This window comes from Cyanistes caeruleus, chromosome 6 (genome assembly GCF_971803275.1).
Source record: "Cyanistes caeruleus chromosome 6, bCyaCae1.hap1.1, whole genome shotgun sequence".
NCBI lineage: Eukaryota > Metazoa > Chordata > Aves > Passeriformes > Paridae > Cyanistes > Cyanistes caeruleus.
In genome coordinates this window covers 1,412,347-1,426,401 of record NC_141706.1, presented here as the reverse complement: position 1 = coordinate 1,426,401, position 14,055 = coordinate 1,412,347, and the positions used below count along the sequence as shown (strand labels likewise).

Below are 14,055 nucleotides of genomic sequence, written 5' to 3'. Positions count from 1 at the left end.
TTAAATTTTTAAATTTTTTTAATTTTTTTTTATTTTTTCTAACTTTTTTATTATTTTTTTAATTGTTTAATTTTTTTAATTTGTTTTAATTTGTTTTAATTTTTTAAATTTCTTTCATTTAATTTTTTTAAACTTTTAATTTTTTTTATTTTTTAAAAGTTATTTAAATTTTTAATTTTTTTAATTTTTTATTTTAATTTATCTTAATTTATTTTAATTTATTTTAATTTATTTTAATTTTTTAAAAAAAAATTTAATTTTTTTTTATTTTTTCTAATTTTTTTATTTTAATTTTTTTAATTTTTTTTTTAATTTTTTTTTTTTTTCTTAAATTTTCCTAAACATTTTTTTTTTTTACTTATTTCTTTCCCAAAAAATCCCTGTGGCTGGTGGTTGGATGCTGACCTCTGATCCACAAAGACGAACTTGCCGTCGATGGCGTGGCGCGACACGTACTCCGTGGGCTTGACGCGGATCTCGCCGTTGGCCGGCTGCGGCACCACGTGGGGATGGAGCCTCCCGATGGCAACCAGGCAGCTTAAATTGCAGCCCTCGTTATCTGGCTCGTTATCCTCGTCCAGCCCCATCTTGGTGGGAGGCCAGCTTTTCAAGTAGCCCGTGCTGTGAATCGTGCAAAAGCTCTTGCGGTCTGCTGCCAAGGGAAAAGGGAAGGAAACATCAACCAGCAGAAGGGGTTGGGTGGTGGGTGCAGCTCTGGAGAACTTCAGCTCCGTTCTGCCAACAACAGCTCCTCTCTCACCTGGGGAATTTGGGATGCTCTGCACTGGGCAGGGGCTGGGGGTGTTGGGGCTGGAGAAAAGGAGGCTCAGGGGGGACCTTGTCACCCTCTAGAAGGGGCTGACAGGAGCGGGGAGCCAGCTGGGGATCGGCCTCTCCTCCCAGGCACTGGCACAGGATGACAGGACACGGCCTGGGGCTGCAGCGCTTTCCTCACCCAATGTGGACACGATTTTCTGAGCCTGAGAGGGTTTCCAGCCTGTCACTGGCTGATCTGTTTCACAAGGGAAAGGCTTTTGGGAAACCTTTCTCTCTCAAGGACTGCTTTCTGTAAATAGGTTTTGGTTCTCAAAACCGATGTTGTACAGATGTTCTAGATGTGTTTTTCTCTTGTCCCACCAGTGGGATGAGAAAGGTGTTGTTCCTTGTCCCAGTCAGGTTAACCTGTATCAGAACACCTCAAAAAACCCTGAAATAAAGGCTTTTGCCTCCATGGGATTGAAAAGCTCTGCTGCTGTGACTGAACCCATTGCTCCCATTTCTCTAGTGACAACTGAAAGGATTGTCAAGCCTTGGAAGGGGCTGCCCATCCCTGGAGGTGTTCAAGAAGTGACACAGCACCTGGCTGACGAGGGGATCTTTGGTCAAAGCCTCAATGCCCTTGGAAACCTTTTCCAGCTTGAATGACTCTGAGATTCAGAGGGATTTTTCAGCACTCCTGCTGTAATGCAGCTGATCTCAGATAATCCAATAAACAATTTCTCTTGGCAAAACTGCTGTTTATGCTGAAGGATCACATAGCTGAGAGCAAGGTTGCTCTTGGTAATTTTGAGCAGAAATTGCATCACATCTTACTATTCCAGCAAAGGAGGCAAATAACCCAAATGTATGTATGAAGGAATTAGTAGATTAATAAATAAAAAGCCTCTTTCATCTTACCCTGAGGCGCCTACAAAACCCATTTGGTTTGGCAGAGCACACACTGCCTGGGGTGTACAGGGGACAGCTGTACACAGGGGTGATGATGGAGACCTTGCAGTGGCCAGCAAAAGCCAGTATCCAAAAGGAGAATTGCTATTCTTCAGCACTGAGCAGGCCTGCAAACTCCAAGGAAGCTGACTTTGGTGGGGAGGTGGAGTAAAAGGCTTATCCCAGCTACACAAACCAACCTCCTCAGCAGCCAAGCTGAGCCTGAACCTCACAGGGAGTTGGGAGTTTGATGTGTTCCAGAAAATACACCAAAACGGCCTCTGTCCTCTTGCTGTTTGTCTTTTCACTTTGACTAACACCAAATTCACAATAGTCAAAGAAGAAACCTTGACATTTGGGCTAAATATATATTTCAATGTGCCCAGAGTAATAGCCTCAGATAAAAAATATTACCACCACTGCTAATGCTACCAGCAGATATTCCAGGTGTAGAAATGCCAGGTTTCCAGTATGCAGAAGGTACCAAAGCCACAGATGAACTCAGAATTACACTCATTTTTTGAGGTGGATATCCATCCCCACATCACTGGGCAAATATGGAGCAGAGAACAAGGAGCACTCCCCTTTACTGGAGACACTGGCCAGGTGGTGAAGACAGAACGTGATCTGACCGATGGCTGGAGATGATGCAAAACCCCCAGAACTGTCGGCACAAACTGCCTGACAAAGTTTCAAAGAAAGCAGAGTGGAGAATTTAGCTTTAAATGCTGATACAGGTGTGTAAGAGATACTGCAGGGGAACGAGGAGGAGCTTGAAGAAGTAACACATCTAGACATAGTTCAGAATCTTAACAAGAAACATCAATCAACGTAAAAAAATTTAACCACTGCAAGCAAGCAGTATAAAAAAAATAAATAAAATCCTGACAGCCTTGGTAATAAAAGCATGATGGTTACCTTTCTTCTTTGAGCAGGTTGAAGGGAAATCCTTGTCTTCTACTTTGACAGAGGGCCTGTTGCACTTCATCCTGCAGAAGAAGGAGCGGCGCGCTCCGGAGCAGAGCCGCGAGGGCCCGGGCGTGATGTCCGTCTTGACCGGGAGTCCGGCTGTGCGAGAGCGAGGGAGGGAGGGTCAGCTGCAGAGAGAACTGCCCCACAAACCCCACCCCACACTGCTTCCACCTCGCTGGGCTCCTGTTTCTGAGGTTTTGGGGTGTGTGAGCGGGCAGGACCCAGCTGACCACAGCACACTGCCGCTCCTGACTGCGCTTTCTGCTGGTACAGCACTGAGGAGAGCTCGAGGACACGGGGCTCTGAGTGCAAGAGACTGGACAACTCCACACAAGGCCCGTGGTAAACACTGCCATTTCTCTGAACTGGTTAAAAATAGAGATTACTTCTCCATAACCAGAGCAGAATTCCACACACAGTCACTCAGGAGGCTCCTGGCCCCTCAGACTGGCGCGTTTCTATCACAACACCCTCCCAGAAAACACACAGAGCCAAAGAGCCCCATGACAGGGCACGGATAGAAGGAGGAAAAAAGGTAGCAGGGATCCACACAGGAACTGAAAATCCCCAAGACCTCCAGTTATGTCTCAGAAGTCTCTCTTGCCTTGCAGAAACAAGTGCACATGGACCTGCCCTGACAACAAATCCTGACCTTTACCATATTCCCACAGTGGATTATTGTTCCGTGGGAAAACCAACCAAAAGCCATCCCTCTGGTGCCAGCAGGGCTCTGGGAAGCCATGGAATGCTCCCATGGCAGGCATCAGGAGCACAGGTATCAGTGCTCAGCACAAGGCCAGTGCTCCAAGGGCTGATGGAGGATTGAAATCCCACTTTTCCACCCCCTGCCATGCCTGCAGGGGGATGTGTAAAATCAGGCAGCTGCCAACATCAACTTCCCAGGCCTTGTGAGCTTTTAACATAAGGAGGAAGAGAGCAATTCCAGTGTCTGAGTGGGAAGTGTGGCTCCCTTACAATTCCACTGGAGTGAGGTGATCTCCAGGAGGTCAGGCTGCCCTGCACCACATGCCCTCCAAACTGCTGCACCGTGGTGTGAGTACAAGCTGTGCTGAGTTACTCATGCCAAGACAAAAATAAATATGTGCATACATCCTCATACTCTTCACCAGTATGACTTCTTGAAATTCTACCAATCCGTCTATCATAGCAGATGGGAAGACTGTAATTCATAGTATTTATTTTTGCCCTAAGTTTGTCAGAGGCATACAAAAAAAAGGAAAAAAAAAAGCAAACCAGGAGGCAGCACTGGATATTCATGCTTGACAACCGATGAAACCAGGAGCCAGAAAAAACTTCAGCTGATTCTGCTGAAGCCTCCAGGCTCCCTGCCCTCGAATGATCTCTCTCAACTTCAGTTCCTGAAGTTGAGCTGGTGGCTTCTGTGAGCTGAGATCCAGGAGATTTCTGCTCCTGACAAGCATGAGACTTAATGACCTGGAAATCTGCGGTTGTAAGATTCCACCTTCCACTTCAGCAGTGCAGACTCTTGTTATGAGAGGGAATTAAACACCCACTCACCCCAAGAGCAGCAGAGATACAGAACTACTTTAAAATACCAGAGTGGAACAGAGCTAAGAGAGATGGCAGGAAATGATTCCAGAGTTAAAAACCTTCTGAGAGAAAGGCTGGGTCATTGATGGCAGTCAGCAATAAATAAGTAGATAAATCAAATGAATCCTCTATCCTGGCTGACAGCTAAGGCCCACCAAGACAATACTGAGAGCATTCTGACCATTTAGAATGATGGATTAGAACAGAGGCTTCACATGTACAAATGCTCTCTCTGGAAGAGAGAGGACACCTCAAAGGAGAAGCCAGTTCCAGTAATGCCTCTGTGCCAGTGCATGCCAAACCAAACAGCTTCCAAGTACCCCTTTCACACGTGTTTTTTTTCTTTTTATTGCTTCTTCCTGTCTTTAAGCTACAACTTCCTTGGCCTGAGACAATGCAGAGAGCATTCCCTCACATCTGACAAGAGGCACAGCCCCAGCAGCAGTGACTCTAGAGGATATTTTCCCCAAAATTGGTAACACTCACTTTTTGCGTCTATCAGTCTTTCTCGTGGCGCGGTGTCAGAAGAAGAGAGCTGCTCCTTCACTTTGGCAATGTCTTTAGGATGGAGATAATCAAATAAACTTTGACCAATCAAATCATTCTGTAGAGATTGAACATTCAGTCAAAAAGTAAAATAATGGCTCAGAATATTTTCTTCATTTTAGCATCCAGTATGAACAATCCCTTTGCATATAGGTGCAACCAAGGAATATCAAACATCCAGATCCAGCCTCATTGCAGGGAGTTTGGACTGGATGACCTTTAAAAGGTCCCTTCCAAAAAAACAATTTTATGATTCTGTGACTTGATGGAAGGTTCTTCTCTGTGTATTGAAGTTATGACTGCATTACACAGTAATTTCTGTCATCATTTTCAGTACGAGTTTTGCAGAACTGGCATGCTCAATTCCTCCCCCCCAAAATATTCTACTCAGTCTTATTTCTTCTACCACACATTTGAGTGAACAAAATCCCAACTGCAAATATTCTCTTTCATTATTCACATATGAATAGAGATTTAGTAATACCTAACTAAAGGCTGGCTGAGGAAAACTTTTGAATAGAGGTTTTTAATTTGATGAGGAGTGCAGATGACAGAAAGAATGAAGATTATTTACACAATGCATTGTCCAAGTTAAGCCTTATGTTGAGCATATATTAAAAACCTGGCTTTGGTGTAACTGCTTTCCAGTTTCCATCAGTAAGCATGCAAGCAAAACCAGAACAGATAAAAAGAAAGCAAAGTTGAAAAATGCATGGGAAGCTACTGGAAGAACCCCAGACTGATGTTCCAAAATTTGCTTACACTCCCAATTAAGTAATGCTTTTGCAAGCCTGAGGGTAAATCCTTGAGCAGAATGCATCTATCAGTGAATTAAATTTAGTTCCTTTTCACCTCCTTGCTTTGAATGGAAACCAGAAGCAATCTTCTGTAAAGGCATGGCAGAGAAAAGCTCTCTCTCTTTGCAACACCTCTCAGCCTTCAAGACAGACTCTTCTCATACCCAGATAAAGGCAAAACCATCAAAAAGCTCTCAAATCTTTTAATGTACTTAAAATGGAAAAGAATACCTGACTGTAGTTGAGGATCTTGAAGACAGATTCTGAAACAAACAGTATCTTTCCTCTGTCACAGCCCACAACAAAAAGAAATCCATCTGCTGCCTAATTGGGGGTGGGGGGGAAAAAAGTCAAATCCCAAGTTATACATCCTCATTGCATTGTTATAACCTTTAAAAACACTTGGTGTACAGTAGAATTTCTACACTAGGAGAGCTGCCTTAACATTTAGAGGTAACTGAGTCAACAGGAAAAATGTGAAATTACAATGAAGGGGTTTTTTGCATCTGCAAACATTTTTGGCATCATTCTGGGCATTGTGCCCAGAATGTAAAATAACTTTTATGAGAAGAAAGAACCCATGTCTTGTCCAATAATATTATGATTATGTTTAATAATGCCTTCAAATTAAAATGTTATTTTAACTGTACTTATAAAAGCTCCTCTTTTAGAAACCAGCCATAACCTGGATATTTATTTCTGTGCCTGGAGGCAACTAATTCCTATTTGCAAAGTACTGTCTTTCAGTCACACACAAGCATGCAGGAATAGGCCCCAGTTATGTATCTTCAGAGTCACAATGCTGCAGAAATTAAATTCTGCCCAAGCTGCACCTGGACACTTCAGAGCTTCAGCAATTACAGGGCCACTAGGAGAGCTTAACTAGTGACTACACTGTAAATCAGTGTAGCAACAGGCAGCCAGGCTAAGTCATGTTACATCAGTGACCTCAATAAAAAGGTGTTCATTGTATCACTGTGCACTGAAAACCATGGCAAGGGAACCCAGGGCAGCAAGACTGCAAGGAGACAATTCATGTGATTTGGGTTTGTACATTCAATAACTGCAGATTCTGATCCTTCCCATCTAAATCACCCTCTTCAACCTTTCTGCTTAAATTAAGAAATGCTAGCCATCATTAAACTCACTGACTCTGTGAAGCAGTCTCCAGATTTCTTAATTATCCTCCATAATCAAAACATCTTTAAGCTGAGATACAAGGCAGAAAAATACCAGTGGTGTGCTTTGGGAGAGCTACAGTCACATATTATTAATATCTCTTAATTAAAAGCTGGAACATACCCTGAGAATGAGATGTTTTAATTCATCATCTGATAGAAAAGCAGGCTTGTAGTTTGCTTCTGTATATGGGTTTGTAGCACCTAAAGAAAACAAACAAACAATTCCCATATCACCAACACTGCACACTGAAATGAGCAATTTTCCTTTGGCTCCTTCTTATATTGTTGTTCATTTAAAATGAACTTATTTGGTTTTGTTTTATTATCAACATGAACTCTGTTGGTATTAACTTAAAAAAGGATGAAGCTTTTTTTGCTAAGACACAAGTACCACATTAGGTAGAAATGCAAATTAAATGCCTCTGAGATATAAAAGTATTCCTTGACATATTTTTGAGCCCAAAGGCTGCCTTTGATTTATGGCCTAGTCTCAGAATTAGAAATTATAAAAATATTAAAGAATAAAAACATTCAGACTACTTCTTCTCTTTATAACTCAGTAAAACATAGAGCTCATGTAAACAAACCATCACTTGGGAATTTACAAATCAATTTCCTCATTCCAAGGCAAAGATAAAACCCAGCATTACAATGACATCATCTTACAATGCCAAAACCCCAAAACTGGCAACAAATGAGGCAGCTATTTATTAAGGAGCCATTCTTCTCATTCCATTCCCTTCACAAAGGCAGAGAAGAGTCAAATTAGTGACCACTGAAGTGTTATGAAGTATTAACCCCATCAAATGACAGTGGCAGGAAAGTTAAGCCTTTCAAAACCACAAGGTTAAATATGACTGAAGGCACCAGCTCCCCTAGAAATGAGAAGAATCACCAGGATCTTTTTTTACCATTTGCTGCATCCCTTTTTTTTCCTCATTTCTTGAAGGCTTAAGCTTTTAACATCAGCACCAATTGCACCCAAGCACTGATTCACTCAAACAAAGCTTTAGGAACACCCAGAGATTTCTCACAGCCTCAACTCTCCCAAACCTGTGTGTTTCCTTTCAAGTGCTGAAAAAGACCAAAACTGAGTTTTCAAAGCACTCATTACTCTTTCACACAGAGCTAAAGGTACAAACACAAAACCTCAGAAGTGCTGTGGGAATATCATACCTGCAATCCAACCTCTCTATCCCACAACTTGGTACATTGCCTGCTTAGAGCAGCACTCAGGGCTGCACCAGAACCAACTGTGCACTGCCCTCAAGCCCTGTTCCCTCTCCCCACCTGCCCCAGCAGTGCAAGCTGGCAGCAGTGATCAATAGGTCAGATGGTGGAAAATTATTCTTTTCTCATGCCCAAGTTCCCCCAGCCACACCAGGGTATTTACTGGACCATCAATGAGCAAGCTGTGAGCATCAGATGCTAAGAAAAGGGGAGGAGTCCTCCCAGAACGAGCTAACTTACCCCTTTTTGGCAAAAAAAGGGAGAGACAAAGCGTGGCTTTTGGAAAATGCCACTTGGAAGGGCCCTGCAGCCCCAGGCAACTCACCACGAAGCGTTTTCATGTGCTGCACAGCCATCCTGAGCACGGTGAGCTTGTCCAGCTTGCGGGACATGGCGTTGCACGTGGGCACCAGCGAGGCCAGCTCGTCTATGAAACTGTTCATCTTATCCCTGCGCCTCTTCTCGATCTGGCTGTGAGCCTCCCTGCACACACACACAGCAGGGCAGTGTCAGGACACGCAGCACTGCCCAAAAACAACCCCCTCCAAGGGACAGCACAGCTCCTCCAGCCTTTTGTTGGAATTCCTTGGGTAAGGAACCGTTAGAAGCAACAGGAAAGGTTGCAGCACAAAAGCTTCTGGCTTGCCAGAAACCACACCCAGCGCTGGTCAGGTTTGTGTTTTCCCATATTAAGATTCACTGCTAGCACCTTCACAAGTGGAAAGTGATTTTCCCACCTATGGAGTTTGAAAGAAGAAAGATGAAGGATGTAACAGCACCAGAGATTTATCTGGCTTCGATTTCAACAGCAGTGAACTGACTGAAACAAAAGTAACTCACCAGATCAGCTGTTTCACTCTGTGCAAACTGAATGAAAAACATGAACAGTGCAAAGATACGGAAAAATAAGGGAAGGTCAAAGCTAGAAAAAGGTCTTTTCAGAAGGAACACGCACAGATAATTCATACATGGCAAAAAGAAAAAGACAGTCCTTTAAAATGTATAAGTTTAGAGCATTACCTTGCATTTTTTATCCTGCCTTGTTGGTCTGCATACTCCAATCTGTTGAGAAACGACATCACAAAGTTATGGCGTTGAAAGCACTCAACCCAACTCTTTCACTGCATCTCACATCCTACTGATCCTCCTTAAGATCAGTTTTTTCACAATCTGAATGTTTATTTAACCTTTCTAGAGCACAGCTCTATAACCCTGTGCCTCAGACGTGGGGATGCTCTAGCTTGTCTGCTCCATGTTGTTCAAACTAAGATTGTTTAGATTATTGCTTCACCCCAGCAAAGCAATAATCTGGGACCACAGTGACACTGAGAACAGGCATCCACAGTCAGGATCCTGTGTCAGAACTGAGATTTCAGTGACTGTATCAACAGTACCTTCCATGTTGGTCATCTTTATCTGTATCCATACCTTCCCTGCAGAAACAGAACAAAGCAACACATCACAAATTCAGCAGCACTGGCAGAACTGTCATCCAACTACCACAAAGCCAGAACCAAGTACTCCTGCCACCTCTAAACCATAAATACAAAAATAGCAGCATAAAAACAACAACCTGGAAGGACTAAGGAAGCTGGGTGGTTTTTTGTAACATTAAAACACTTTCTTAAATTAGTTGTGTCTCCTTCAGAACTCACTAAATGGCACCGTTTGATGTGTTTGACAGTAAAACATGCTGCAGTTCAAAGATATCATCTGTTAACAAAAATGTTTTTCAGTTAACTAGAGGAGGGGGGGGGAAAAAACCCAACTTTATGCAGATGCCTGTATGTTCTGTAGCTCAGTTTGCCTTACAGTAGTTGATTTTGGGGTAGAAAATGGTAATACACTAAATTAACACACCACTGGAGATGGCCCCATGCGTGGAAAGAACAAAAGTCTGTGTGAAGCTAACCAGGCACACTGGAAATTAGTACAACCTCCAGTGTAGATACCTGGATTGCTTTTGGTTCAACATGAAGAAAAGAAATAAGGAAAGAAGCATGAAGAATAGAAATAATCCCCCTTATTACATTTAATATTGCAGCCACATGTGCACAACTAAGCAGGAGAGGAGAGTGTAACTTTTCATAGTTGTACTTGATAAAAAAAGCTAAATGCCTTGGACTACACATCTTTTTTTAGACAAGATAATTAGGAAGAGAATATTTTGATTTATTTAAATCTGTACAACTGTGCTTAAGTGGATATTCCTAGGCCTGCTCATTCTGGTTTAATTTCTACCCATGAGTTTTAAGTCTATGGAAGCAAAAGGCAGGGAAAAAACACTGGGCATCTTTTTCCAAGTGAAACCAATTACTGAAATATTTATACTTACTCAAAAGGAAAGCCATCGAGTCTGAAAAGAAAGAAAAATAAAGTACACCATATATAGGAAATAAGAACAACATCTTACATTTTCTGCTGAAATTCTCAAGCTAATTCATATTCTATTTGAAATGACAAGCACAATGAAAACAGGACAATAGCACTGAGTTTTCTAAAGGAACAAGCTTGTTCAAATTAATCTACTTTCTGAAAGAATAATTCTGCTTTTTAAGAAAAGAGAGCACAGTTCATTACACTTAAGGTGAGAAACTAATAAAACAACTAACCTAAATTATGTTATGCAAATCACTGAGATATTGTTTCATCTTCAGAAAGGAAAGATCTGTGCTTTATGCGTGTTGTCCTTGTGGTTAGATAAATGGGATTTCAGAGGACTCTAAGGCCAGAAATAAAACATGAAAATAAAAATAAAGTATCCCAAGTTTCTCAGTTTTTGATTCTTGCCCAGCAGGACAGATGCACATTTTGCTTTAGTCAAAAGTCCCAAGCTGAACTCTATACAGACTTTATCATATCACAAGGAAATTAAGCAGAATTTCTACATGCAAACTAACTGCTGGCATCACTTCAAGACTCTAAAGTGACCTGAAATATCACTGAGCTTTACCATGATAAGAGTTATGTTTCACAGAAGCCTTATGAAAAAGTCTTCTCATCTCAGCCATACCAGTTATTCCTGCTCAACACTGGACACAAGCCTTCTTAAAAACCAACATGGCAGCCTTTCATCTACTATTCACAGCACTCTAATTATCTTTCTGATCAGTTTCCAAATCATAATGATCATGTTAAATGTTTCCATCATCTCCCAGTGTGCACACCTGAATTATTGTCTTGGCCACTGACTCCTGATGCTCACAGTTTAACAGCACTTGAGCCACCACCTTTAGCTCTGGGATGTTTGTGTGTAAAAACCCCCAGAAAGCAAAACCTAGAAGGGCTATGAGGTGAGTTACTAATGCATCAGGGGAGTTTGTTTTCTCATCGTGTAATATTTCCACAGAAAGCATTACTCCCAAGAAAAGAAATTTATTGTTCATAATCCTGTGCTTGAAGTCCTGGACAACAGCATTTGACCAGCCCTTGCTGAAGTGACAGCAATAACCTGGGCAGGAATTTTCCTGGAGGAGTTGCAGCAGAAAGAACTAAAAAGCTGCAGTGGAGAGCTGGAAGTGCAGCTGATGACTCCCCTTGCTTGTAACTCAAGAGGTGAGCAAAGAACCACCCTAAAACACTGGTTCTGCCTCCCTTATTCCCTGGCTTCACTGGTACGTGAAGCATCAAACTGGACACTTGGATAATTTATAAATACAGTAAAATAAATATTATAAATAGAATAAAATCCTTAACAGGTAGCAGAAGTTGAACAGTAGCATTTCTGAACATTTTCCCATACATACACACATAAGGAGGGATAAAGGTGATCTACCTGAAGCTCTGCTTTCCAAGAGGAACATTTAGTAGCCACCATTTACTTTACAACACAAAATCAACTGTGGCATGACTACATAGTAAGTAGTGGTATGTAGTGTATGACTACAAAATAAGTCAATTTATTTTACTAAGGATTCAAGGAAACACAGTTTGCACACATTTAAAAAAAACCTAAACACAAAACCTGAAGGGCAGAATTATACCTCACAAAAACAAGCTGTCTTTTGGAAAAGAGGACCTGAGTAATGCTTCCTACCCAGAGGACTAAAAATGGAGAAATCCTTTCTAGAGAAGTTGGTAGGATTGAGGCTGTTCACTCAATTTTGTAGTAGTCAATTCTGCTAGAGGGACACATGTGCTTTCCAGGGAGGTATTTAAAGTTTAGTGCACAAGTTCTCCTAAAAGGAATCAAATCCTTACTTGTGATGCTCAGCATGGATTAAAAACTCTGCCCCTCCTCGTAAAAAGAGCTGCCAACAATCCAAAGGCCCCCAGCAATAAAATCTGTGCTAAGTTCCATAAAAATGGGCTGGATGAATAATGGATGTGGCACACTCAACTCAGTGTGAATTCCCAGTGCAGGGGAGGCTTGCACAGGTATTTACAGGCAGCAGGCTGCTCTTGGTGCTCCCAGGGCAGGAGCCACCCCAGGTCTGGGAGTTTGGAAAACTCTGAATTCCCAGTGCAGGGGAGGCTTGCACAGGTATTTACAGTCAGCAGGCTGCTCTCGGTGCTCCCAGGGCAGGAGCCACCCCAGGTCTGGGAGTTTGGCAAACTCTGCTGTGCCCCTCACTGCTCTGAAGCAGAGGTGCTGGGCTTTCCTTCCACAGCTGAGAACCACTACAAGATTACCAGCTGGTTAAAAGAAAGGCAGCTCTAATGCCTCAAACCAGAGACTGTGCAGATTCATATTCAAATAGAGATCAAAATAGCTTCACCAGGCAAAGGCTGGCAGCACGTGGATAGGAAGTGACTAAACAGGCAAAAAAATAGGTGAGGAAAGGGAACTACTCCTAGTTCTGCTTCCACTTTTCAACAGATTTATTATCTTCCCCCCCTCTGTTAGTCAGACATTGTATTTCCTATGTAAATGGTCAATATAATCAGCTTTCACACTGTACATTTCATCAGTGCTAATTCCACTCCCCCACCAGCCAGAAGATTTCTCCTCAGCCTTACTCCTTGTGATAGCCCTCAATTCTAGCTGCACTGAGATGACAGCTTTATTTTCATCAACATCATTATTATTATTATTATATGAACTTTCCTCTTAGTGCACAGTAGCTTTAAATCAAGATAAATTCAACTTACTGATAATCAGTTGAGCTTCCCTTTCTTTTCCTATTACAGTCCATTCCTGAAGTGCTAAGGGAACTGGAGATCAAGTCAGCAGGGTCAGGTGACATAAAGTCACTAATTGTAGAAGATATGTCCATCCTTTGGTCTGCCATTGGACTGTCTAACATTAGGGAAGAAATTAAAAACAACCCCCCAAACAAAAAAAAACACTGCATTAATAGAAGCAGATATTTACATATTTTTAACCAAAAAAAGTTATCTCTAATTTAGCATTCTTAAAAAACTGTAACAGTCAGTTCCTATTTTTAACTCTTGCTGTAAAAATAACAGGAAATTTCTCCTTTTCCAGTCACTGCTGTATGGAGTATTGCACACAAACCATGACCATTCTCAAAAGACATTATGTACCACAATTGTTTTTAGAGATTTGTCAGAATGATCTTGAACTAAACCAGGTTTATGTTATGTTACATGGCCAGCCAATTGTTTCTACCTAACAAGAATATTTCTGACAAGAAACACTTGTTTTAGTGTTGAAGACCACATTAGAGTTCACCAACTTTTAAAGTCCTATTTCCACTGAATTCAGAACATTTCCATAGAAATAAACACCTCTGCACAGCAGACTCCATAAATAAAAACATTATAACCCAATGGTGGTCTAAGAAGTCAAGTTAAAGGTACAAATGAATCAAATTGGCTTTTTAATCCTCTAGACTGCAAATAATTCAAATCTTCACTATTTAATCCCCTAGACTGCAAATAATTACACTGCTGGAAGAAACCCTGTGAAAAGTTCCCTGCTAAATAGCACCAACTGTAAAAGACAAGAGGTTTTACCTGAAGGCCTGTCTTGGAAGCCTAAATCCACTTGGGCAAAGATGATGATGCTCAGCCCAAAGCAGCTGATAACCTTAGAACTCTTCCATGCCTCATGTTCTGTTGGTCAAATACTTCCAAAAACCTGAATG

At 41.7% G+C, this 14,055-nt stretch overlaps 1 protein-coding gene across 32 annotated transcripts in view; it reads right to left on the bottom strand.

Annotated features, from left to right (window-relative positions):
• BMAL1 (basic helix-loop-helix ARNT like 1) overlaps positions 1-14,055 on the bottom strand; it is a 47,227-nt gene that overhangs the window by 9,657 nt on the left and 23,515 nt on the right. For 12 of the 32 annotated variants that reach the window (XM_086893701.1, XM_086893707.1, XM_086893704.1 and 9 more), the window contains 11 exons: positions 13,925-14,048; positions 13,097-13,244; positions 10,341-10,361; positions 9,400-9,438; positions 9,026-9,067; positions 8,331-8,488; positions 6,897-6,976; positions 5,826-5,918; positions 4,738-4,855; positions 2,626-2,775; positions 406-652 (listed from right to left, as the gene is read on the bottom strand). In XM_086893701.1, the coding sequence (XP_086749827.1) occupies positions 406-652; positions 2,626-2,775; positions 4,738-4,855; positions 5,826-5,918; positions 6,897-6,976; positions 8,331-8,488; positions 9,026-9,067; positions 9,400-9,438; positions 10,341-10,361; positions 13,097-13,236 (1,088 nt within the window). In that variant the 5' untranslated portion in view covers positions 13,237-13,244; positions 13,925-14,048. The remainder of the gene's footprint in view (positions 1-405; positions 653-2,625; positions 2,776-4,737; positions 4,856-5,825; positions 5,919-6,896; positions 6,977-8,330; positions 8,489-9,025; positions 9,068-9,399; positions 9,439-10,340; positions 10,362-13,096; positions 13,245-13,924; positions 14,049-14,055) is intronic. The other 20 variants (XM_086893718.1, XM_086893716.1, XM_086893722.1 and 17 more) reach the window with 3 other exon arrangements.